Source organism: Leuciscus leuciscus, assembly GCF_965113295.1.
Source record: "Leuciscus leuciscus genome assembly, chromosome: 18".
Classification (NCBI taxonomy): Eukaryota; Metazoa; Chordata; class Actinopteri; order Cypriniformes; family Leuciscidae; genus Leuciscus; species Leuciscus leuciscus.
The window spans coordinates 36,458,544-36,484,325 of record NC_138742.1 but is presented as its reverse complement, the minus strand read 5'-3'; the positions used below and the strand labels follow the sequence as shown (position 1 = coordinate 36,484,325).

General features: G+C 36.3%; 1 protein-coding gene across 1 annotated transcript; it reads right to left on the bottom strand.

Annotated features, from left to right (window-relative positions):
• Window positions 1-2,429: 2,429 nt before the first annotated feature.
• On the bottom strand, window positions 2,430-25,533 carry LOC309481275 (piggyBac transposable element-derived protein 4-like). Its single transcript, XM_082146150.1, has 4 exons — window positions 25,441-25,533; window positions 5,481-6,221; window positions 4,506-4,592; window positions 2,430-4,279 (listed from the first exon to the last, which is right to left on the bottom strand). The coding sequence occupies exons 2-4, from the start codon at window positions 5,735-5,737 to the stop codon at window positions 2,674-2,676; spliced, it is 1,950 nt and encodes a 649-aa protein (XP_082002276.1). The 5' UTR covers window positions 5,738-6,221; window positions 25,441-25,533; the 3' UTR covers window positions 2,430-2,673.
• Window positions 25,534-25,782: the final 249 nt, after the last annotated feature.

Here is a 25,782-nt window from a genome sequence, read left to right as displayed (position 1 = left end):
AATCTATCTATCTTTCTAACTAACTTATCTATCTTTCTTTCTTTCTTTCTTTCTTTTTAACTAATCTATCTATCATTCTTTCTTTTTAACTAATCAATCTTTCTTTCTTTTTTTAACTAATCTATCTTCTTTCTTTCTTTCTTTCTTTCTTTCTTTCTTTCTAACTAATCCACCATTCTTCCTTTCTTCCTTCCAACTAATCAGTCTTTCTTTCTTTCTTTCTTTCTTTCTTTCTTTTTCAACTTTGTTTCTTTCTTTGTAATCCACAAGTCCTTTCTTTCTTTCTTTCTTTCTTTCTTTCCTTCCAACTATCAGTCTTTCTTTCATTCTTTCTTTCATTCTTTCTTTCTAACTAATCTTTCTTTTAATCTATCTTTCTAACTAATCTTTCTTTCTAACTAATCTATCTTTTTCTTTCTAACTAATATTTTTTCTTTCTTTATAACTAATTTATCAATCAAAATTTAAACTACTTTAAACTTCAAACTACTTCAAACTCCTAACTACTTTTATTTCTTTCAAACTATCTGGTCCGGCTTTCTCAAGCCAACTTAAAGTTTGTCTCAAACTTTTTTTCTAGTTATTCTTCTTCTTACTTCTTTTTCTGACCGCAAATTTTGGGACACTAACTCCTCCTAGACCGTTCAAGCTACATACTCCAAACTCGGGTCAGACCTTCATACTGTTCTGACTTGGTGTGCTATATCTTTTCAGACTGGTTTGACTTACGGTTTTCTTAAAAATTAATATTCAAAATCATAAAAATCCCATAGACTTTCATTGCAGACTGCTCAAATTGAGCCAAGACTACGGTAGCCCATTAGTGTACAAGCCAAAATCTCAAATCTAAATTCTCTGAAGCCCTAGACTCAATTAAACTACCATTCTATATCTATCTATCTATCTATCTATCTATCTATCTATCTTCAAACCTTATCTATCCATCTATCTATCTATCTATCTTCAAACCTTATCTATCTATCTATCTATCTATCTATCTATCTATCTATCTATCTATCTTCAAACCATATCTATCTATCTATCTATCTATCTATCTATCTATCTATCTATCTATCTATCTTCAAACGTTTTCTATCTATCTATCTATCTATCTATCTATCTATCAATCTGTCTTTCTTTCTAACTAATCTATCTATCTTTCTAACTAACTTATCGATCTATCTTTCTTTCTTTCTTTCTTTCTTTCTTACTAATCTATCTATCTTTCTAACTAACTTATCTATCTTTCTTTCTTTCTAACTAATCTATCTTTCTAACTAACCTATCTTTCTTTCTTTCTTTCTTTCTTTCTTTCTTACTAATCTTTCTATCTTTCTAACTAACTTATCTATCTTTCTTTCATTCTAACTAATCTATCTTTCTAACTAACTTATATTTCTTTCTAACTAATCTATATATCTTTCTAACTAACTTATCTATCTTTTTTCTTTCTTTCTTACTAATCTATCTATCTTTCTAACTAACATATCTATTTTTCTTTCTTACTAATCTATCTATCTTTCTAACTAACTTATCTATCTTTCTTTCTTACTAATCCATCTTTCTTTTTAACCCTCTGAGGTCTAAGGTGTTTTTGGGGCCCTTGGGATGTTTTGACATGCCCTGACATTAGTGCTTTTTTCAGTTATTTATAAACATGTTAATGGCAAAGGTGTAAATTCACTCTATATAGCACAAACAGGGCTAGCATAATATGTGAGCAACAAGTATGTAGATGTTTGTATTTTTAAGAGAATAATGTTTATGCGTGGTTATTGAACAAAATAAAAATGAAAGTTGCTGAAACAAGATCACAAAACTCATACTAAATATGCGTCAATAAGACTTTTGACAAATGGATGTTATCGCTTCGGGTTCTGGCTTCAAAATTATGTGAAAATAGTCTTGCTTTATCGTTCACAGAAAACAGTACATTGATTTAAATTGTGTAAGACAGGTTTTGCTTGCAAAGCCAATATGCGAGGTGGGCGTGAAGGAGGAGTGGTTTACACCTTAAAATACACCCACTTTGCATAATTAGCCATTCATTCAGGTGTGACACTGACTGAGCCACAATGCAATGACAAAAGATATATTTAGAAGAAGGCTTTTATTGACCATTTAAGATTTTGCTTACATCTATCTTGTAAATATGTTTTGCTATTTTATTAAAAAGGTTACAATTACAACAATAATTACAATTTCAACAATATTTCAAGTGTACTCTTTCTTTGTAAAAAAATGATTATAGGCCTACATTTTATCATATGTATTCATTAGTTTGAATATAGCCAACATTGGAACAGCTAACATCTTAGTTGATGACTTTATTTTTGACAAAAATTGTATTTTATATATATATATATATATATATATATATATATATATAGAACATATGAGCAGAAATTGCTAAACAAAAGCTTATTTGATGTGGCTGTATATTCTACAGTAAATAAAAAAAATAATCAGTCGGCTATAAACAAAGCAATTGTGAGCGATAAATAAACAAAAGTAAAGGCAGGTATCTCACAGTAAATGCTTATGCCCCGTTGATGCGGGCTCTAAGCGAATCAAATGTGAGCAAAAAAAACAACAAAAAAACATATCAGAATGATTTCTGAACTCTGATGGTTAGTGGAAGGTGGTCAGCAGAGCACACACATCTGAACACAGTCACACATCTTTATGCCACTCTTGAAAACAGTTCCTGTTCAGTTGAAGACATAAGTGAACATTGCATGCCTGGCATTTCCATGGTGTTAATTGCTTTTTACCACGCACTGCTTTGCAATGCACACATGAGCGGCGACCAACTGTGGCAACATCCCTGTCATCTGAAGTCAGCTCAGCTCCTGGAACCGGTACATGGTCACTATCGGTCCGTTTTGGTGCCGTTTTCTGTGACACACCACAGAGCTCTGTGATAAGTTGCTCCATAAACTCTTTATGGGACAAGTTACCATGTAGCTCTTTGTGCACAATGAAAGAGTTGGTGGAAGCAATGTCCAAGAAGTGTAGAAAAATCTTTCTGTACCACTTCATGGTTTTGTGCTGTGTTGTGTAATACTGTATCAGCTGATCAGACAGGTCAACGCCCCCCATGTGCTTGTTGTATTCAGTCACAGGTGCAGGACATGGAAATGTCTTTGTCCTCCATGTATCTTGCGTTTTCACCCTCCTCTGCGCAGTGTTTCCTGTATAAGCAGGATGGATGGTAGAACAGACAGATACCTCTCGTGTGTCCATCCACTTCACAAATACAAGAGGGCCATCGCGAATCCACCTGATGGATCCCCTGGCAGATTTTTTAGAGAGTGAATTAGCTGCATTCCGAGGGCAGTCCTTCCTGTTGTCCCTGTAAGTCCCACATGCACCAAACTTCATTGCAAACAAGTCTTTGAGGAGCTTTGGACTTGTATAAAAATTGTCCATGTACACATGGTACCCAGAACCTAAAAATGTGTGGTCTAAAAGAGATGTTACAGCATCATATGACAGTCCATGGCCTGTGGGAAAGTTGTTCTTTCCTGTGTACACAGAAAAGTCCACAGTGTATCCATTCGATGAGTCTGCAAGAACAAACAACTTGAAACCCCATCTGGTTGGCTTGGCTTTCATGTACTGCGTCATACCTGTGTGTGCTTTGCATGCCACCATTCTTTCATCCACAGCTAAGTTTCTTTTAGGATGATAGATGGATTTACAAGCCTGACGGATCGTGTCCATGAGAGGTTTGACCCTGCAAAGACGGTCATGTTCAGGTGTGCCCCTCTTTCTGTCATTATCCATATCTGCATCTGGGTGACTCATGTGCACATTCCATGAAATGATGCGGTATCTGTCCCGGGACATAACTGTAGCTGGAAAGGGTACGGAGAAAACACTGCTTTGCCGCCAGTAGTCGCTGATGGAGCTGACCTTCACCATGGCCATGTAAAATAGCAACCCAATGTAGCGATACATCTCACTGATGCTGACATCTGTCCATTTATATTTGCTGCCCTTTGCAGTTGCCTTGGCAGCCTGGGCATTGGTGTTGTGGCACAGAGTTGAGACAGCACTTTCTGAAAAAAATTGTTTGAATAGACTCATGGGTGAATGTGAGTCAACAGGGCTCAGTTGTGGTCCAGTTTCCCGTGCAGGACGGAAGCGCACAGTCTGTGGAACCATGTCAACATCAGTCTCTGTTTTCCATGCCAGAGTGGACTGCCTGTTGCTTGCCTGCTTGTTTGCCTTGGCTCTCTTCGGGACAGGTGCTTGGACATGTTCATTGTCACATCTGTAAAAAAAAAACACAAAAAAAAACAAAACAAAACACGTGAGCATGCTGATAACACAATCAAAGAAATTGTATTATCATTATCGATCACTAATGGCCATGGATAAAAAAAGACAACGTTTTTTTGTCATTTCACACAAGAATAGGTAGGCTACTTTTATATTATGACGCTGTAAACACAATCAGGCTACATTTCATCTGTAAAATATTACGTCTATGCACTTACTCAGTATGATTCTCCATCGCACTGAGAACTGAACGACACCTGCGTGGCCCTCTGCGGGGTGCTGGAGAAGGAGAGCTTGACACATTCCTAAAAAAACAACAACAAAGTAAAACTGTTAGCATACATTATTCAAAGTAAACTGATGAGCAATTGATGGTTATGGACACACAATGTTTTGTTGATAGGCCATAGGATGGAGAAATATCTATTTATGGGCCATAGACCGCGTCACCGCGAGTATCTGTTGATGGGCTATATACACCGCATGCATTTAGTGACGCACGCAATGAACGGATCGTTCGCGAACGATCACTACACTACATTTAAAAAATTTACACCTGTATTCACAAACATATGTGCATAAGGCAGTATTGAAGCATGATAAACTGTCATAGGCTAACCAAAACCGAACATTTATATAAAAATATAATGTATTTAGACAGTATCACATATTTTACCAGAGGCTGAAATATATTTGCACTAAATCACATTATATAAACTAAGTAGATATTCACAAACATGCTACATTACGCATAAGGCAGTATTGAAGCATGATAAACACTGTCATAGGCTAACCAAAACCGAACATTTATATAAAAATATAATGTATTTAGACAGTAGCCTATCACATATTTTACCAGAGGCTGAAATATATTTGCACTAAATCACATTACACCTAAGCAGATATTCACAAACATGCTACATTACGCATAAGGCAGTATTTTAGCATTTTAACCAGTGTCATAAGCTAATCAAAACTGAGTGAAATATATTTCATATACAAATATGTTTAAAGAGCAATATTACATTTAAAAAAGTTTACACTTGAGCGTATACACGAATGTTAGGGATATTGTAAGGCAATCGTTCCTGTAAGATGTCAAAAGCTAGCCAAAACTAGGCAAAATATAGTCTGAAAATTCATATGAGTTCTATATTATCAGAAAAATAATTATATAACAGTAAACAACTTACTCAGAACATGTATCCTCGGCGGGATCAATTCGCTCTTGAAAATGCACCCGTTCATCGTCCGAATTGCAATCTTCCTCTGAGGAAAAGGTGAATTCTTCCTCGCTGTCCAGAATCATCTGAAGGGCGTCTTTACCGGAGAAACGTGCCATCCTCGGAGCGCGATGAACTATCAGTGAATCGGATGAAGAGACTGTGTTTTTATGGCATTGATCGGGGGGCGTGTGCGATGCAAATAGATTACCTAAACTATTTACCATTTGAATAGCGCCGGGGGCGGGGCGGCCTCAGCTCATTATAGAGATAATGAAGCAGAAGGAAAAACGGTACCTCTCCTTGCTTTCAAACGGATTACATAAGCTGAGAATATTTGTTTTTTATATAAATTACTTCGTTTAAAAGAAGAGATTTCAAGCTTCATAAAGACATATATCACGTGTCTGTGTGAGAAGGATTCGCGGAGTTATTGTTCATTTTCGGACGCGTTTCAGAATGGACTACACTGGCAGAGAGAAGGCAGAACTCGCTTCGTGTTTATTTTTCTTTATTTGTCAAAAAGCAAAACACTTTGTTTTTATTGTGAGTATACACAAAAATAATACACATTTAACAGAATCGATTGATGTATGACACGTGTTTGTAATATCAAAGTCAACAGAGCAAAATTAATCTCTTTTGAACTGATAAAAAAAAAAGCGAGCTGGTATCGCCGGCGAGACAGCCGACTTCAGGGGGTTAACTAATCTATCTATCTTTCTAACTAACTTATCTATCTTTCTTTCTTTTTAATCTATCTATCTTTCAAACTAACTTCTCTACTAATCTATATTTATTTATTTATTTTTAACTAATCTATCTATCTTTCTAACTAACTTATCTATCTTTCTTTCTTTTTTAATCTATCTATCTTTCATACTAATCTATCTATCTTTCAAACTAACTTCTCTACTAATCTATATATCTATCTTTCTTTCTTTTTAATCTATCTATCTTTCAAACTAACTTCTCTACTAATCTATATATCTATCTTTCTTTCTTTTTAATCTATCTATCTTTCATACTAATCTATCTATCTTTCAAACTAACTTCTCTACTAATCTATATTTCTTTCTTTTTAACTAATCTATCCTTCTAACTAACTTATCTATCTTTCTTTCTTTTTAATTGATCTATCTTTCAAACTAACTTATCTATCTTTCTTTCTTTTTAATCTATCTATCTTTCAAACTAACTTATCTATCTTTCTTTCTTTTTAATCTATCTATCTTTCAAACTAACTTATCTATCTTTCTTTTTAATCTATCTTTCAAACTAACTTCTCTACTAATCTATATTTCTTTCTTTCTTTTTAACTAATCTATCTATCTTTCTAACTAACTTATCTATCTTTCTTTCTTTTTAATCTATCTATCTTTCAAACTAACTTCTCTACTAATCTATATTTATTTATTTCTTTTTAACTAATCTATCTATCTTTCTAACTAACTTATCTATCTTTCTTTCTTTCTTTCTTTTTAACTAATCTATCTATCATTCTTTCTTTTTAACTAATCAATCTTTCTTTCTTTTTTTAACTAATCTATCTTCTTTCTTTCTTTCTTTCTTTCTAACTAATCCACCATTCTTCCTTTCTTCCTTCCAACTAATCAGTTTCTTTCTTTCTTTCTTTCTTTCTTTCTTTCTTTCTTTCTTTCTTTCTTTCTTTCTTTTTCAACTTTGTTTCTTTCTTTGTAATCCACAAGTCCTTTCTTTCTTTCTTTCTTTCTTTCTTTCTTTCTTTCTTTCTTTCTTTCTTTCTTTCTTTCTTTCTTTCTTTCTTTCTTTCCTTCCAACTATCAGTCTTTCTTTCATTCTTTCATTCTTTCTTTCATTCTTTCTTTCTAACTAATCTTTCTTTTAATCTATCTTTCTAACTAATCTTTCTTTCTAACTAATCTATCTTTTTCTTTCTAACTAATATTTTTTCTTTCTTTATAACTAATTTATCAATCAAAATTTAAACTACTTTAAACTTCAAACTACTTCAAACTCCTAACTACTTTTATTTCTTTCAAACTATCTGGTCCGGCTTTCTCAAGCCAACTCAAACTTTTTTTCTAGTTAAGTTGGCTTGAGAAAGCCAACTTACTGAAATCCTATTTAAACTTATTAAGTTGGCTTGAGAAAGCCAACTTACTGAAATCCTATTTAAACTTATTATTAAGTTGGCTTGAGAAAGCCAACTTACTGAAATCCTATTTAAACTTATTCTTCTTCTTCTTCTTCTTCTTCTTCTTCTTATTCTTCTGACCCAAAAATGTTCAACTCTAACTCCTCCTAGACCGTTCAAGCTACATACTCCAAACTCGGGTCAGACCTTCATACTGTTCTGACTTGGTGTGCTATATCTTTTCAGACTGGTTTGAGTTATGGTTTTCTTAAAAATTAATATTAAAAATCATAAAAATCCCATAGACTTTCATTGACCAAAAGTCCATGTCTGTTTGAACTATGTTTAATGTAAACCATTGATACTCAATTAAGCTTTAAGCTATTTCTGTCTAACTAATAACTTATCTATCTATCTATCTATCTATCTATCTATCTATCTTCAAACCTTTTCTATCTATCTATCTATCTATCTATCTATCTATCTATCTATCTATCTTCAAACCTTTTCTATCTATCTATCTATCTATCTACAAACCTTATCTATCTATCTATCTATCTATCTATCTATCTATCTATCTATCTATCTATCTACAAACCTTATCTATCTATCTATCTATCTATCTATCTACAAACCTTATCTATCTATCTATCTATCTATCTATCTATCTATCTATCTATCTATCTATCTACAAACCTTATCTATCTATCTATCTATCTATCTACAAACCTTATCTATCTATCTATCTATCTATCTATCTATCTATCTATCTATCTTCAAACCTTTTCTATCTATCTATCTATCTATCTATCTATCTTCAAACCTTATCTATCTATCTATCTATCTATCTATCTATCTATCTATCTATCTATCTATCTATTTTCAAACCTTTTCTATCTATCTATCTATCTGTCTATCTATCTATCTATCTATCTATCTATCTATCTATCTATCTTACAACCTTTTCTATCTGTCTATCTATCTATCTATCTATCTATCTATCTATCTATCTATCTTCAAACAGTTTTTATCTATCTATCTATCTATCTATCTATCTATCTATCTATCTATCTATCTTCAAACCTTATCTATCTATCTATCTATCTATCTATCTATCTATCTATCTACCTATCTATCTATCTTCAAACCTTATCTATCTATCTATCTATCTATCTATCTATCTTCAAACAATTTTTATCTATCTATCTATCTATCTATCTATCTATCTATCTATCTATCTATCTATCTTCAAACAGTTTTTATCTATCTATCTATCTATCTATCTATCTATCTATCTATCTATCTATCTATCTATCTATCTATCTATCTATCTTCAAACCTTATCTATCTATCTATCTATCTATCTATCTATCTATCTATCTATCTTCAAACCTTATCTATCTATCTATCTATCTATCTATCTATCTATCTATCTACAAACAATTTTTATCTATCTATCTATCTATCTATCTATCTATCTATCTATCTATCTATCTATCTATCTATCTATCTATCTATCTATCTATCTATCTATCTATCTACAAACAGTTTTTATCTATCTATCTATCTATCTATCTATCTATCTATCTTCAAACCTTATCTATCTATCTATCTATCTATCTATCTATCTATCTACAAACCTTATCTATCTATCTATCTATCTATCTATCTTTCTAATCCATCTTTCTGTCTTTCATTTCTTTGTTTCTTTCTTTTTCTTTCTTTCTTTCTTTCTAATTAATCTTTCTTTCTTTCTTTCTTTCTTTCTTTCTTTCTTTCTTTCTTTCTTTCTTACTAGTCTATCTTTCCTTCTTTCTAAATAACCTCTTTCTTTCTTTCTTTCTTTTTTCTACCTACTCAATCTTTCTGTCTTTCTTTCTTTCTTTCTTTCTTTCTTTCTTTCTTTCTTTCTTTCTTTCTTTCTTTTTAACTAATCTATCTTTCTTTCTTTTTAACTAATCTATATTTCTTTCTTTCTAACTAATTAAACTTTCTTTCTTTCTTTCTTTTTAACTAATCTATATTTTTCTTTCTATTTAACTAATCAATCTTTCTTTCTTTTTAACTAATCTATCTATCTTCAAACCTTTTCTATCTATCTATCTATCTATCTATCTATCTATCTATCTATCTTCAAACTATTTTTATCTATCTATCTATCTATCTATCTATCTATCTATCTATCTATCTATCTATCTTCAAACTATTTTTATCTATCTATCTATCTATATATCTATCTATCTATCTATCTATCTATCTTTCTTTCTTTCTAATCCATCTTTCTCTTTCATTTCTTCGTTTCTTTCTTTCTTTCTAATTAATCTTTCTTTCTTTCTTTCTTACTAGTCTATCTTTCCTTCTTTCTAAATAACCTCTTTCTTTCTTTCTTTCTTTCTTTCTTTCTTTCTTTCTTTCTTTCTACTCAATCTTTCTTTCTTTCTTTCTTTCTTTCTTTTTAACTAATCTATCTTTCTTTCTTTCTTTCTTTTTAACTAATCTGTATTTCTTTCTTTCTAACTAATTAATCTTTCTTTCTATCTATCTATCCATCTATCTATCTATCTATCTATCTATCTATCTATCTATCTATCTATCTTCAAACTATTTTTATCTATCTATCTATCTTCAAACCTTATCTATCTATCTATCTATCTATCTATCTATCTATCTATCTATCTATCTTCAAACCTTTTCTATCTATCTATCTATCTATCTATCTATCTTCAAACAATTTTTATCTATCTATCTATCTATCTATCTATCTATCTATCTATCTATCTATCTATCTATCTTCAAACCTTTTCTATCTATCTATCTATCTATCTATCTATCTTCAAACTGTTTTATCTATCTATCTTTCTTTCTTTCTAATCCATCTTTGTCTTTCATTTCTTTGTTTCTTTCTTTTTCTTTCTATCTTTCTAATTAATCTTTCTTTCTTTCTTTCTTACTAGTCTATCTTTCCTTCTTTCTAAATAACCTCTGTCTTTCTTTCTTTCTTTCTTTTTTTCTACATACTCAATCTTTCTGTCTTTCTGTCTTTCTTTCTTTCTTTCTTTCTTTCTTTTTAACTAATCTATCTTTCTTTCTTTCCTTTTAACTAATCTATATTTCTTTCTAACTAATTAATCTTTCTTTCTTTCTTTCTTTCTTTCTTTCTTTCTTTCTTTCTTTCTTTCTTTCTTTCTTTCTTTCTTTCTTTCTTTCTTTCTTTTTAGGGCCCGAGCACCGATGGTGTGAGGACCCTCTTGGAATTGCTCTGTTTATTATTAGGGCCCGAGCACCGATGGTGTGAGGACCCTCTTGGAATTGCTCTGTTTATTATTATTATTATTATTATTAGGGCCCGAGCACCGATGGTGTGAGGACCCTCTTGGAATTGCTCTGTTTATTATTATTATTATTATTATTATTATTATTATTATTATTCTCCGCATTTAATCACATTTTTGAGGGCCTAAACATGCTCGAAAACTCACGAAACTTTGCACACGCGTCAGAACTGGCGAAAATTTACATCTGATATAGGTTTCAGAATTGGGCGGGGCAAAATGGCTCGATAGCGCCACCTATAAAAGTTCAACGGAGTGCGCCTCCCGCTATGTTCCACGTACGTTTACGAAATTCGGTACATACATGTAAGGACCTAATACCTACAAAAAAGTCTCTTGGAGCGTAGCCCTAAACACAACAGGAAGTCAGCCATTTTCAACTTCCTCTCAGATTTTTGTGCAGTTTTTGCCATTTTCATGCCTCGTACTTTAACGAACTCCTCCTACAGTTTTAATCTGATCATCTTCAAATTTGGTGAGTGTAATCTTAAGGCCTTTGCGACGTTAAATTGCGAAGATCTTGAGTTTTCGTCGAAGGGCGGGTCCTCGGCGGCCTGACAAATTTCGATGTTTCGCCATGAAACAGGAAGTTGCTGAAACTCAGGCATGGAATGTCCAATCTGCGCCAAACTTCACACGTTTGATAAGCGTTCTGTCCTGAACACATGACCATGCTCATATTCAGTTACAGTCATAGCGCCACCTGCTGGCAACAGGAAGTGACATGTTTAACACTGTTGTGAACTCCTGATAACATATAAAAAAGTGCCAGCAAGTGCTAAGCATGCTAACAACATACTAGACACATGCTAAAACATGCTAGCAAACACTTAGCTAATTGCTAAAGCATGCTATTACTGCAATTAAATAGGAATTTGCTGTAACTCAGGCACGGAATGTCCAATCTGCCCCAAACGTCACACGTTTGATAAGAGTCATGGCCTGAACACATCTACATGAGAATATTCAGTTATAGTAATAGCGCCACCTACTGGTAACAGGAAGTGTCATGTTTAACACGTTGATGCCGTTCTAGCAACATGTTAAAAATGCCATTGACTTCTAAACATGCTAGAAACATGTTAAAACATGCTAGCAAAACTTAGCTAAGTGCTAAAGCATGTTAATTCAATGAAACAGGATGTTGTTGTTATTCAAGAAGGCAATGTCCAATCTGCGCCAAACTTCACACTTTTGATAAGCGTTCTGTCCTGAACACATGACCATGCTCATATTCAGTTACAGTCATAGCGCCACCTGCTGGCAACAGGAAGTGACATGTTAAACACTGTTGTGGACTCCTAATAACATATAAAAAAGTTCCAGCATGTGCTAAACATGCTAACAACATACTAGAAACATGTTAAAACATGCTAGCAAACACTTAGCTTAGTGCTAAAGCATGCTAATACTGCAATTAAATAGGAATTTGCTGAAACACAGGCACGGAATGTCCAGTCTGCCCCAAACGTCACACGTTTGATAAGAGTCATGGCCTGAACACATCTACATGAGAATATTCAGTTATAGTAATAGCGCCACCTACTGGTAACAGGAAGTGTCATGTTTAACACGTTGATGCCGTTCTAGCAACATGTTAAAAATGCCATTGACTTCTAAACATGCTAGAAACATGTTAAAACATGCTAGCAAAACTTAGCTAAGTGCTAAAGCATGTTAATTCAATGAAACAGGATGTTGTTGTTACTCAAGAAGGCAATGTCCAATCTGCGCCAAACTTCACTCTTTTGATAAGCGTTCTGTCCTGAACACATGACCATGCTCATATTCAGTTACAGTCATAGCGCCACCTGCTGGCAACAGGAAGTGACATGTTAAACACTGTTGTGGACTCCTAATAACATATAAAAAAGTTCCAGCATGTGCTAAACATGCTAACAACATACTAGAAACATGTTAAAACATGCTAGCAAACACTTAGCTTAGTGCTAAAGCATGCTAATACTGCAATTAAATAGGAATTTGCTGTAACACAGGCACGGAATGTCCAGTCTGCCCCAAACTTCACACGTTTGATAAGAGTCATGGCCTGAACACATCTACATGAGAATATTCAGTTATAGTAATAGCGCCACCTACTGGTAACAGGAAGTGTCATGTTTAACACGTTGATGCCGTTCTAGCAACATGTTAAAAATACCATTGACTTCTAAACATGCTAGAAACATGTTAAAACATGCTAGCAATACTAAGCTAAGTGCTAAAGCATGCTAATATAATGAAACAGGATGTTGTTGTTACTCAAGAAGGCAATGTCCAATCTGCGCCAAACTTCACACTTTTGATAAGCGTTCTGTCTTGAACACATGACAATGCTCATATTCAGTTACAGTCAAAGCGCCACCTGCTGGCAACAGGAAGTGACATGTTAAACACTGTTGTGGACTCCTAATAACATATAAAAAAAATGCCAGTAGGTGCTTAACATCCTACCAACATACTAGAAACATGCTAAAACATACTAGTAAACACTATAAGTACTAAACCATACTATTACTGCAATTAAATATGAATTTGCTGTAACTCAAACATACAATATCCAATCTGCCCCAAACTTCACATACTTGATAAAAGTCCTGCACTGAACACATCTACAAAGCAATATTCAGATATATAACCCCACCTACTGCCAACAGAAACTGAACTGGTTAACACAGTAATGCAGTACTAACCACATACCTATTGTGTACTAAGCATGCTAAAAACATACTAAACATGCTAGCAACTACTATATACTGTATACCTCCTTAAATGCACATTGCCCAACCATGCTCTGTCTTCCTAAAGCCAACGAGTGACGATGGCACGGGTGCGAGGGCCCTTTCATCGCTGCTTGCAGCTTTAATTATTATTATTATTATTCTTCTCCGCATTGAATCGCATTTTTGAGGGCCTAAACATGCCCGAAAACTCACGAAACTTTGCACACGCGTCAGAACTGGCGAAAATTTACATCTGATATAGGTTTTCAGAATTGGACGGGGCAAAATGGCTCGATAGCGCCACCTATAAAAGTTCAACAGAGTGCGCCTCCCGCAACGTTCCACGTACGTGCACAAAATTCGGTACATACGTGTAATGACCTAATACCTACAAAAAAGTCTCTTGGAGCATAGCCCTAAACACAACAGGAAGTCAGCCATTTTGAACTTCCTCTCAGATTTTTGTGCAGTTTTTGCCATTTTCAGGCCTCGTACTTTAACGAACTCCTCCTACAGTTTTAATCTGATCATCTTCAAATTTGGTGAGTGTAATCTTAAGGCCTTTGCGACGTTAAATTGCGAAGATCTTGAGTTTTCGTCGAAGGGCGGGTCCTCGGCGGCCTGACAAATTTCGATGTTTCGCCATGAAACAGGAAGTTGCTGTAACTCAGGCATGGAATGTCCAATCTGCCCCAAACTTCACACGTTTAATAAGAGTTCTGTCCTAAACACATGACCATGCTCATATTCAGTTATAGTCATAGCGCCACCTGCTGGCAACAGGAAGTGACATGTTTAACACTGTTATGGACTCCTAATAACATATAAAAAAGTGCCAGCAAGTGCTAAACATGCTAACAACATACTAGAAGCATGCTAAAACATGCTAGCAAACTCTTAGCTAAGTGCTAAAGCATGCTATTATTACAATTAAATAGGAATTTGCTGTAACTCAGGCATGGAATGTCCAATCTGCCCCAAACTTCACACTTTTGATAAGTGTTCTGTCCTGAACACATCTACATGAGAATATTCAGTTATAGTAATATCGCCACCTACTGGCAACAGGAAGTGTCATGTTTAACACGTTGATGCCATTCTAGCAACATGTTAAAAATGCCATTGAGGTCTAAACATGCTAGAAACATGTTAAAACATGCTAGCAATACTTAGCTAAGTGCTAAAGCATGCCAATTCAATGAAACAGGATGTTGTTGTTACTCAAGAAGGCAATGTACAATCTGCGCCAAACTTCACACTTTTAATGAACGTTCTGTCCTGAACACATGACCATGCTCATATTCAGTTACAGTCATAGTGCCACCTGCTGGCAACAGGAAGTGACATGTTAAACACTGTTGTGGACATATAAAAACATATAAAAAAAAGTGCCAGCAAGTGCTAAACATGCTAACAACATACTAGAAACATGCTAAAACATGCTAGCAAACACTTAGCTAAGTGCTAAAGCATGCTATTACTGCAATTAAATAGGAATTTGCTGTAACTCAGGCATGGAATGTCCAATCTGCCCCAAACTTCACACGTTTGATAAGAATCATGGCCTGAACACATGTCCATGCTCATCGCAGTCGCTGCGATGGCGCATGCGCACGCAGCGACTGGCAGTGAATGAGTGTTCGGCGTCCTCGTGTATGTTTGATGACGTTTCTTTTGTTTTAGTGTCTTAAAAGTTTTTATCCGTTTTTATGTTTCTACTGAAGGAGTGCTCTTAAAGTTTTACATTTAGTCGAAATGGATGCTTTTTATCTTTTTGCGTTATGGCTTGTGATGTACTGAATGGCCGCCGGTAAAACTTGCGGGGCTTTATGCCAAGGGAGGACAACATATACGAGAGAGACATTGTTGCAGCTCAAGAACAGTAACCCAGCTCGGGAAAATCTAATGTTGAATGTACCAAATTCGATTCGAAGGGATTACCAGGAAGCAAGGGACACGGTAAAGAAAAGGAAAAGGGGCAAACGAGGCGGCGTAAAAACTCGCCTAAAGAAACAGCGTTTCAACCGGGCTCCATTGCCTTCGATGATTATGGGAAATGTACAATCACTGAGGAACAAAGTGGATGAGCTTCAAGGAAATGTCCGCTACCAAAAGGATTTTATGAACTGTTGTATTATGGCATTTACTGAAACATGGCTCACAGAGAGTGACCGGGACGTCGATTTGTGTATGGATGGATTCGGAGCCCCTTTTCGTTTGGATCGACTATCAAAGGTGACGGGGAAAACCCAAGGAGGAGGGGTATGTTTGTATGTCAACAAGCGATATTGCTCATGTGTTACTGTCAGAGAGCGTATTTGTACGCCTGATATAGAACTTTTATCGGTGTCCCTGAGACCGTTTTATCTACCTCGAGAGTTCCCTCAGATTTTTATTACAACAGTTTACATTCATCCGAAGGCGAACTCCGCGTCGGCTACTAGTACAGTATTTGATGTTGTACAGAGGTTACAGTCAATCTCACCGGAGGCACCAAATTTCATCCTTGGTGACTTTAATCATGTCTCCCTAAAACAGACTCTTAAAACTTTCCATCAGTATGTCTCCTGTCCGACCAGACGGGGAAAGACTTTAGATTTGTGTTATGGATCGGTGAGAGGTGCATACAAATCTATTCCTCTGGCCCCCTTGGGCTCGTCAGATCACAATTGTGTCCATTTGTTGCCTACATATAAGACTGTTTTAAAAAGGGAGAAAACAGTGACTAAGGACATCAGAGTGTGGTCAGAAGATGATGTGTCCTGTCTACAAGACTGTTACAGCTGTACAGATTGGGATATTTTTAAACAGGCCTGTGGTGACGATTTGGACTTAATGGTGGATGTTACATGCTCATATATGGCTTTTTGCAGGGACATGATAATCCCATGTAAAAAGGTCAAAATCTATTCCAACAATAAGCCCTGGGTTACTAAATCAGTAAAGTCCTGTTTACAAAGGAAAAAATTTGCATTTAAACACGGAACAACTATGGACTTACATGTGGCTACTAAGGATTTGAAGACTGAAATCCTTAAAGCTAAACAAAGCTATAAGGAAAAATTAGAAAATAAGATGGCATCCAAAAATCCTGGCTCAGCATGGGCAAATATGAAAACCATAGTAGGCCTTCAGAACTCAAACTGTAGCAATCAGGTTATTTTAAATGGTTTTAATTCTGATTTTGAACTGGCAAATGCACTAAACTACTTTTACTGTCGTTTTGACAATTTGGATTTCAGTAAAGAAATTCAGGAGTTGAATTTTAAATTAATGGATGATCAGCATTTTAACATCGACCTTCAGGAGGTTGAAAAAGCTTTTAGACTTGTAAAGGCAAATAAAAGCCCAGGTCCTGATGGCATCTGTGGCAGGCTATTAAAGTCATGTGCAAAAGAACTGAGCCCTGTATTTCATGAGATTTATAATAAGTCTCTGAAGACACAACATGTACCGATCCTCTGGAAGGATGCGGTGGTCATCCCTGTCCCTAAATGCAGTGGCCCTAAGATGATTAATGATTTTAGGCCGGTTGCTTTGACTTCCGTTTTAATGAAAATCTTTGAGAATATAGTGAGGTCTGAGATCCTAAGGTTGACCGAAAATAAATTGGACCCTATGCAGTTTGCATATAGACCTCACAGAGGAGTACATGACGCTACAGTCACAATGCTAAATTTGCTATTAAGACATTTGGATGGCCAGAGGACACATGCTAGACTTTTATTTGTTGATTTTTCTTCAGCTTTTAATACAATTCAACCACACATTTTAATCAAGAGGCTCTTAGATCAGTTTGCGTTAAGCAATAATTTGATGGGTTGGATTTTGGATTTCTTAACTAACAGAACACAGAGAGTCAGAGTTAATGGTGTCTTATCTGAACAGAGGAGTTCCTCTACAGGGTCTCCTCAAGGATGTGTGCTGTCTCCACTTTTATTTATTTTATATACAAATATGTGTCAAAGCATGTATGATAACAGAATTATCATAAAGTATGCGGATGACTCAGTTATTTTGAGTTTACTTAAGGAGAATGAGACCTCACATGGCCCAATTATTGAGGATTTTGTCAATTGGTGTGAGGAATCTTACTTACAGCTTAATATATCAAAGACCAAGGATATGATCATTGATTTTAGGAAAAGTACTCATCCAAGTGAACCTACCTCAATTAAAGGCCAAACAATAGAGTATGTACAATCATACAAATACCTTGGGACTATTATTGATGAGAAACTGAATTTTGAAAAGAATTGTGAGGCTCTGTGCAAAAAGGGGCACCAGCGTTTGTATTGCCTAAGGAAATTATCTGTGTTTAATCTTGACCGAACAATAATGAAAATGTTTTATCATGCTTTTATTGAATCTGTGTTGTCCTTCTCCACTGTAGTATGGTATGGTCATATATCCATAAAGGCAAAAAATCAGTTAGACCAGATAGTAAAATGGTCTGGTCGTTTGATAGGTGAGTCTAAACCAGGAGTGGCATCCCTGTATACCAAACAGTTACAAAGGATGGCCTTCTCAATCTTAGATGATGACTCTCACCCCCTGCACAGTGAGTTTCAGTTATTGCCGTCTGCGAGGAGGTATAAAGTCCCAAGGTGTAGAACGAAAAGATATAAGAGCAGCTTCGTACCAAATGCGATTAATATGATTAACAAAGTGTAGAGGTGGTTCTCAGAAATGTTGTACTAGGGTTTTATGATTTTGATCTGTTTTTAGTTTAAATTGGGTTTTTTTTTATTTTTATTTTTTTATTTTTTTTTATTTTTAAGTTGTTTGTTTTTAGGTTCTTTTTTAGGTTCTTTTACAAAGACCACATTTAATGTTTTGAGAGCACTTTACTCAGTATGAGTATTTACTTATTTGTCCCTATGTGTTGTGGAGTGTTCTGTGTTTGTGTGTTTTTGTATTGGATGCCATAGTCATTGCACTGTAAAACAAATTTACCTACGGGTACAATAAAAGTAACCTAACCTAACCTAACCTAACCTAACCTAAATTCAGTTATAGTTATAGCGCCACCTACTGGCAACAGGAAGTGACATGTTTAACACGTTGATGCCGTTCTAGCAACATGTTAAAAATGCCATTGAGTTCTAAACATGCTAGAAACATGTTAAAACATGCTAGCAATACTTAGCTAAGTGCTAAAGCATGCTAATTCAATGAAACAGGACTTTGTTGCTACTCAAGAAGGCAATGTACAATCTACCCCAAACTTCACACGTTTGATAAGAGTTATCTCTTGAACACATGTCCATGCTCATAATTAGTTATAGTCATAGCGCCACCTGCTGGCAACAGGAAGTGACGTTTAACACTGTTATGGACTCCTAATAACATATAAAAAAGTGCCAGCAAGTGTTAAACATGCTAACAACATACTAGAAACATGCTAAAACATGCTAGCAAACTCTTAGCTAAGTGCTAAAGCATGCTATTATTGCAATTAAATAGGAATTTGCTGTAACTCAGGCATGGAATGTCCAATCTGCCCCAAACTTCACACTTTTGATAAGAGTCATGGCCTGAACACATCTACATGAAAATGTTCAGTTATAGTAATAGCGCCACCTACTGGCAACAGGAAGTGACATGTTTAACACGTTGATGCCGTTCTAGCAACATGTTAAAAATGCCATTGAGTTCTAAACATGCTAGAAACATGTTAAAACATGCTAACAATGCTTAGCTAAGTGCTAAAGAACGCTAATTCAATGAAACATGACTTTGTTGTTACTCAAGAAGGCAATGTCCAATTTGCACCAAACTTCACACGTATGATAAGAGTTCTGTCCTGAACACACATCCATGCTCATATTCAGTTATAGTCATAACGCCACCTACTGGCAACAGAAACTGACATGGTTAACACAGTAATGCAGTACTAACCACATAATTATTGTGTACTAAGCATGCTAGAAACAGACTAAAAATGCTAGCAACACTTAGCTGAATCATGAAGCATGCTATTATCACCATTATACAAAACATTTTGTAACTGACTTTGACATACTCTTACTATATATACCTCCTTAAATGTACATTTCCCAACCATGCTCTGTCTTCCTAAAGCCACCGAGTGTTGATGGCACGGGTGCGAGGGCCCTTTCATCGCTGCTTGCAGCTTTAATTAGGGCCCAAGCCCTGAAAGGGCGAAGGCCCTATTGTTTTCGGTAGGATTATTAGGGCCCAAGCCCTGAAAGGGCGAAGGCCCTATTGTTTTCGGTAGGATTATTTATTAGGGCCCAAGCCCTGAAAGGGCGAAGGCCCTATTGTTTTCGGTAGGATTATTTATTAGGGCCCAAGCCCTGAAAGGGCGAAGGCCCTATTGTTTTCGGTAGGATTATTTATTATTATTAGGGCCCAAGCCCTGAAAGGGCGAAGGCCCTATTGTTTTCGGTAGGATTATTTATTATTATTCTTATTTTTCTGTCAACCTTTCGGGCACTTTTGAGACCCTTAACGTGCTCGAAAACTCTTGAAACTTTGCACACGGGTCAGAACCCGCGGCCATCAGGGCCGGGCTGAAGCTGGTACCCGGGCGTGGCAGGGGGGCTCGACAGCGCCCCCTTGAACGGGGTCCGAAAACTTGGTCCATAATTCAGACACGCTTGCATGTAATAATATGAAACTTGGTACACATATAGATCTCATCGGGCCGAACAACTTTCGTACTTTTACTTTTTACGCCAGCCCAACAGGAAGTCGGCTATTATGGGTTGTTTGGAAACGCATGCTGTGGAATTTAATGTACTCCTCCTAGGGAATTCATCCATTCGCCTCCAAACTCAGTCAGCATGAAGTCAAGACATTGAGGATGCTAAATTGCGGACAGATTTTTGATATCTCAAACGGTTTGGCCGTGGCGAGGACACGAATTGATGGCGAATAATGGAAACAGGAAGTGTGTTATAACTTCTGCATACATTAACTGATCTTGATTAAACTTCAGCAGTGTGTTCGTTGTAAGAGGCCGATCACATGGATGTGACTATTGTGAGTCAAAGTTATAGCGCCACCAACTGGCAGCAGGAAGTGTGTCCCTTTCAAAATGCTTTGAAATCACCCTCTTATTTTTACCCGATTTGCTTCAAACTGTATGTGTATAATGTAAACACACAGCAGATGTAGACCTGTGAAAGGATTTTTGATATCTTTAATACTGTTGCCATGGCAACGCTTCAAACTTTAATATTCTTTTTTGATGCTTTTGAGACTCTTAACATACTTGAAATTGGATGAAACTCGACAGACACATCACATTTATTAGCCCGTAGACATGTGCAAAGTTTCAGAAACGGGCGTGGTGAGGGGCTCAGTAGCGCCACCTTTAGTCATAAGTGGGGGCTTAGTTTTAAGTAGAGTCACAAAAATCGTTATGTATATTGTTCTCATCAAGCCGGACAACTTTCTAATTTATAGTCATAAGCTGTGACCAACAGGAAGTGAGATATTTTGGTTTGAATGTGATTTTTTGGAGAATTCTCTCCCTCTCTCTCTCTGCCTCTGCGTCTCTGTGTGTGTGAGGGGTGGGGGGATTTGTCTTTTGAGTGAGATTTGTTTAAAATTCCTGTTTTTCAAGGTTTCAGGGGCTTTTGGGGCCTTAAACGTGCTCGAAAACTCTTGAAACTTTGCACACAGGTCAGAACGTGCGGCCAACAGGGCCGGGCTGAAGCTGGTACCCGGGCGTGGCAGGGGGGCTCAACAGCGCCCCCTGGAACGGGATCCGAACACTTGTCCATAAATCAAACACACTTGCATGTAATGATATGAAACTCGGTACACATATAGATCTCATCGGGCCGAACAACTTTCGTGCTCTAAGTTTTACGCCAGCCCAACAGGAAGTCGGCTATTATGGGTTGTTTGGAAAACGCTTGCTGTGGAATGCGAAGTACTCCTCCTAGAGAATTCATCCAATCCCCACCAAACTCGGTGTGCATGAAGTCAAGACATTGAGGATTCTAAATTGCGGACGGATTTTTGATATCTCGAACGGTTTGGCCGTGGCGAGGAAACGAATTTATGGCGAGAAAAGAGAAACACAAAGTGGAATAACTTCTGCATACATTAACTGATCTTGATGAAACTTCAGCAGTGTGTTCGTGGTAAGAGGCCGATCAGATGGATGTAACTATTGTGAGTCAAAGTTATAGCGCCACCAACTGGCAGCAGGAAGTGTGTCACTTTCAACATGCTTTTGACAAAAGTGGGCGGGTTAGTTTTAACTACAGTAAAAAAAAAATAGTTTGTATATTGTACTCATCAAGCCGGACAACTTTCTAATTTACATTCATTAGCTCCGGCCATCAGGAAGTCAGATATTTTGGTTTGAATGTGGATTTCTTTGCAAAATCAGCCTCTGAATTTTTACCCAGTCCTGCTAAGTGGTTTATTTTATTCACACCAAACTTTTTCAACATGATGAAAATACATTAAAGATGCTAAATTGTGAACGGATATTGAATATCTCAAACGGTTTTGATATGGCGAGGGATTAAAGTAATGTCAAAAAAGGAATCAGAAAACATCTCATATCTTCTACAAATGTAATTATACACCGTTTATTTTTATATAAAATTATACAAATATTAGAACTAAACCCATTTTATTCTGTTTTTGCAATTCAAGAAGTATAAAAAAAGTTAAAAACAGGCTATTTAGTGCTATTTGGTTCAACAAAAAAGCAAACATAGGGCTATTCTGCCCTCTTGTGTCCAAAAGGATATACAAATAGTATATTAAACTTTTTACTAGGTAGGCCTATATTGTATTTAAATATAAATGTATTAGGTATATGACTGTGAGGATATTTTCCCATCGGTTAATCGACGTGTGACACGAGCGGGTGCTTTTAAATCGCTAATATAAAAGTGAAAGTAAAATTCGGACGTCCGCACGGACATTGATAATGGTGCACACACGTTGGAAAGAATGATACTTTTAAACATAACACTAAACCGCCATTAGGTGTCGCCAGGCGACCGTCTTAATGAGCGAGTCATTGATTCATTCATTCAAACGATTCGTTCGAATGACTGAGTCATTCATGATTGAGACAGATGTTTATGGATTGATCATTGAATCTTTGAGTCAACCGATTCGTTCAAAATGCTGAATCATTCAGTAATGAGAAAACAAGTTGCCGTGAGATGCGCGCACATATATATATATATATATATATATATATATATATATATATATATATATATATATATATATAGCTGCGAGCAGCGATGGAGGGCCAAAGCCGGCGGCACCGCCACCCCGGTGCCTTTAGGTAACTAAAGGCACCGGGGTTGCGGTGCCACCGGCTTGGGCCCGCAATCGCTGCTCGCAGCTATATTTATATATATCTATATTTATTCTTATTTTTCTGTCAACCTTTCGGGCACTTTTGAGACCCTTAACGTGCTCGAAAACTCTTGAAACTTTGCACACGGGTCAGAACCCGCGGCCATCAGGGCCGGGCTGAAGCTGGTACCCGGGCGTGGCAGGGGGGCTCAACAGCGCCCCCTTGAAAGGGGTCCGAAAACTTGGTCCATAAATCAGACACGTTTGCATGTAATAATATGAAACTCGGTACATATATAGATCTCATCGGGCCGAACAACTTTCCTACTTTTACTTTTTACGCCAGCCCAACAGGAAGTCGGCTATTATGGGTTGTTTGGAAACGCATGCTGTGGAATTAGATGTACTCCTCCTAGAGAATTCATCCAATCGCCTCCAAACTCGGTGTGCATGAAGACAAGACATTGAAGATGCTAAATTGCGGACGGATTTTTGATATCTTGAACGGTTTGGCCGTGGCGAGGACACGAATTGATGGCGAATAAGGGACACAGGAAGTGTATTATAACTTCAGCATACATTAACTGATCTTGATTAAACTTCAGCAGTGTGTTCGTTGTAAGAGGCCGATCACATGGATGTGACTATTGTGAGTCAAAGTTATAGCGCCACCAACTGGCAGCAGGAAGTGTGTCCCTTTCAAAATGCTTTGAAATCACCCTCTTATTTTTACCCGATTTGCTTCAAAGTTTATGTGTATAATGTAAACACACGGCAGATGTAGACCTGTGAAAGGATTTTTGATATCTTTAATACTGTTGCCATGGCAACGCTTCAAACTTTAATATTCTTTTTTGATGCTTTTGAGACTCTTAACATACTTGAAATTGGATGAAACTCGACAGACACATCACATTTATTAGCCCGTAGACATGTGCAAAGTTTCAGAAACGGGCGTGGTGAGGGGCTCAGTAGCGCCACCTTTAGTCATAAGTGGGGGGGTTAGTTTTATCAACACCAAACAAAACTTGGTATGTGTATTGTTCTCATCAAGACGGACAACTTTCTAATTTACATTAACGATCTCCGACCAACAGGAAGAGAGATATTTTGGTTTGAATGTGGATTTTCTGAAGAATTTTCTCTACCTCTCTCTGTGTCTCTGTGTGTGTGAGGGGAGGGGGGATTTGACTATTGCTTTTATATTGTTAAATCAAGGTTTCAGGGGCTTTTGGGGTCCTTAACGTGCTCAAAAACTCTTGAAACTTTACATACAAGTCGGAACCCCCTGCCATCAGGGACGGGTTGAAGCTGGTACCCGGGCGTGGCAGGGGGGCTCAACAGCGCCCCCTGGAATGGGGTCCGAAAACTTGGTCCATAGATCAAACTAGCTTGCATGAATTAATATGAAACTCAGCACACATATAGATCTCATCGGGCCGAACAACTTTCGTGCTCTAAGTTTTGCGCCAGCCCAACAGGAAGTCGGCTATTATGGGTTGTTTGGAAAACGCTTGCTGTGGAATGTGAAATACTCCTCCTAGAGAATTCGTCCAATCCCCACAAAACTCGGTCAGCATGAAGTCAAGACATTGAGGATGCTAAATTGCGGACGGATTTTTGATATCTCGAACGGTTTGGCCATGGCGAGGAAACGAATTTATGGCGAGAAAAGAGAAACACGAAGTGTTATAACTTCTGCACACATTAACTGATCTTGATGAAACTTCAGCAGTGTGTTCGTGGTAAGAGGCCGATCAGATGGATGTAACTATTGTGAGTCAAAGTTATAGCGCCACCAATTGGTAGCAGGAAGTGTGTCACTTTCAAAATGCTTTTGACAAAAGTGGGGGGGTTAGTTTTACCCACAGTTATAAAAATCAGTACGTATATTGGTCTCATCAAGCCGGACAACTTTCTAATTTACAGTCATTAGCTCAGACCAACAGGAAGTCAGATATTTTGGTTTGAATGTGGATTTCTTTGCTCAATCAGCCTCTGAATTTTTACCCAGTCCTCTTAAGTGGTTTATTTTATTCCCACAACACTTTTTCAACATGATGAAAATACATTAAAGATGCTAAATTGTAAACGCATAATAAATATCTCAAACGGTTTTGCTATGGCGAGGGATTAAAGTAATGTCAAAAAAGGAAACACTAAAAACCTCCTATCTTCTTAAAATGTAATTATACACCATGTATTTCTATATAAAATTATACAAATATCAGAACTAAACCCATTTTATTCTTTTTTTTTTCTATTTAATAATTGTTTAAGTTTAAAAACATCCAGAATGTTTTTTTTGTCCAAATTTTCTTTTTAAAATATGTCATTCATAGTGCTATACTGCCCTCTTGTGTTCAAAGTCAGGTAGGCCTATTGTATCTATATAAAATATACTAGGTACCGGTATGTGACGGTGAGGAATATTTTACCATCGGTTAATCAACGTGTGACACTGCTGGGGGCTTTTGAATTGCTAACTTAAAAATGAAAGTAAAATATGTTTGTCCGCACTGACATGGATAATGGTGCAGAGCGAGCGTTTTCAATTAATTCCTATGGAAGTAGGAATGAACTAAAAAACGTTCGCTCTTCTCTGCCCGTTCCTCGCCGTGGATGCACACCATATTTACAGTATATATATATATATATATATATATATATATATATATATATATATATATATATATATATATATATATATATATTTATTTATTTATTTATTTATTGTTACATATATATAATGTATATATTTTTTGTTACATTTATTTATATATATATATATATGA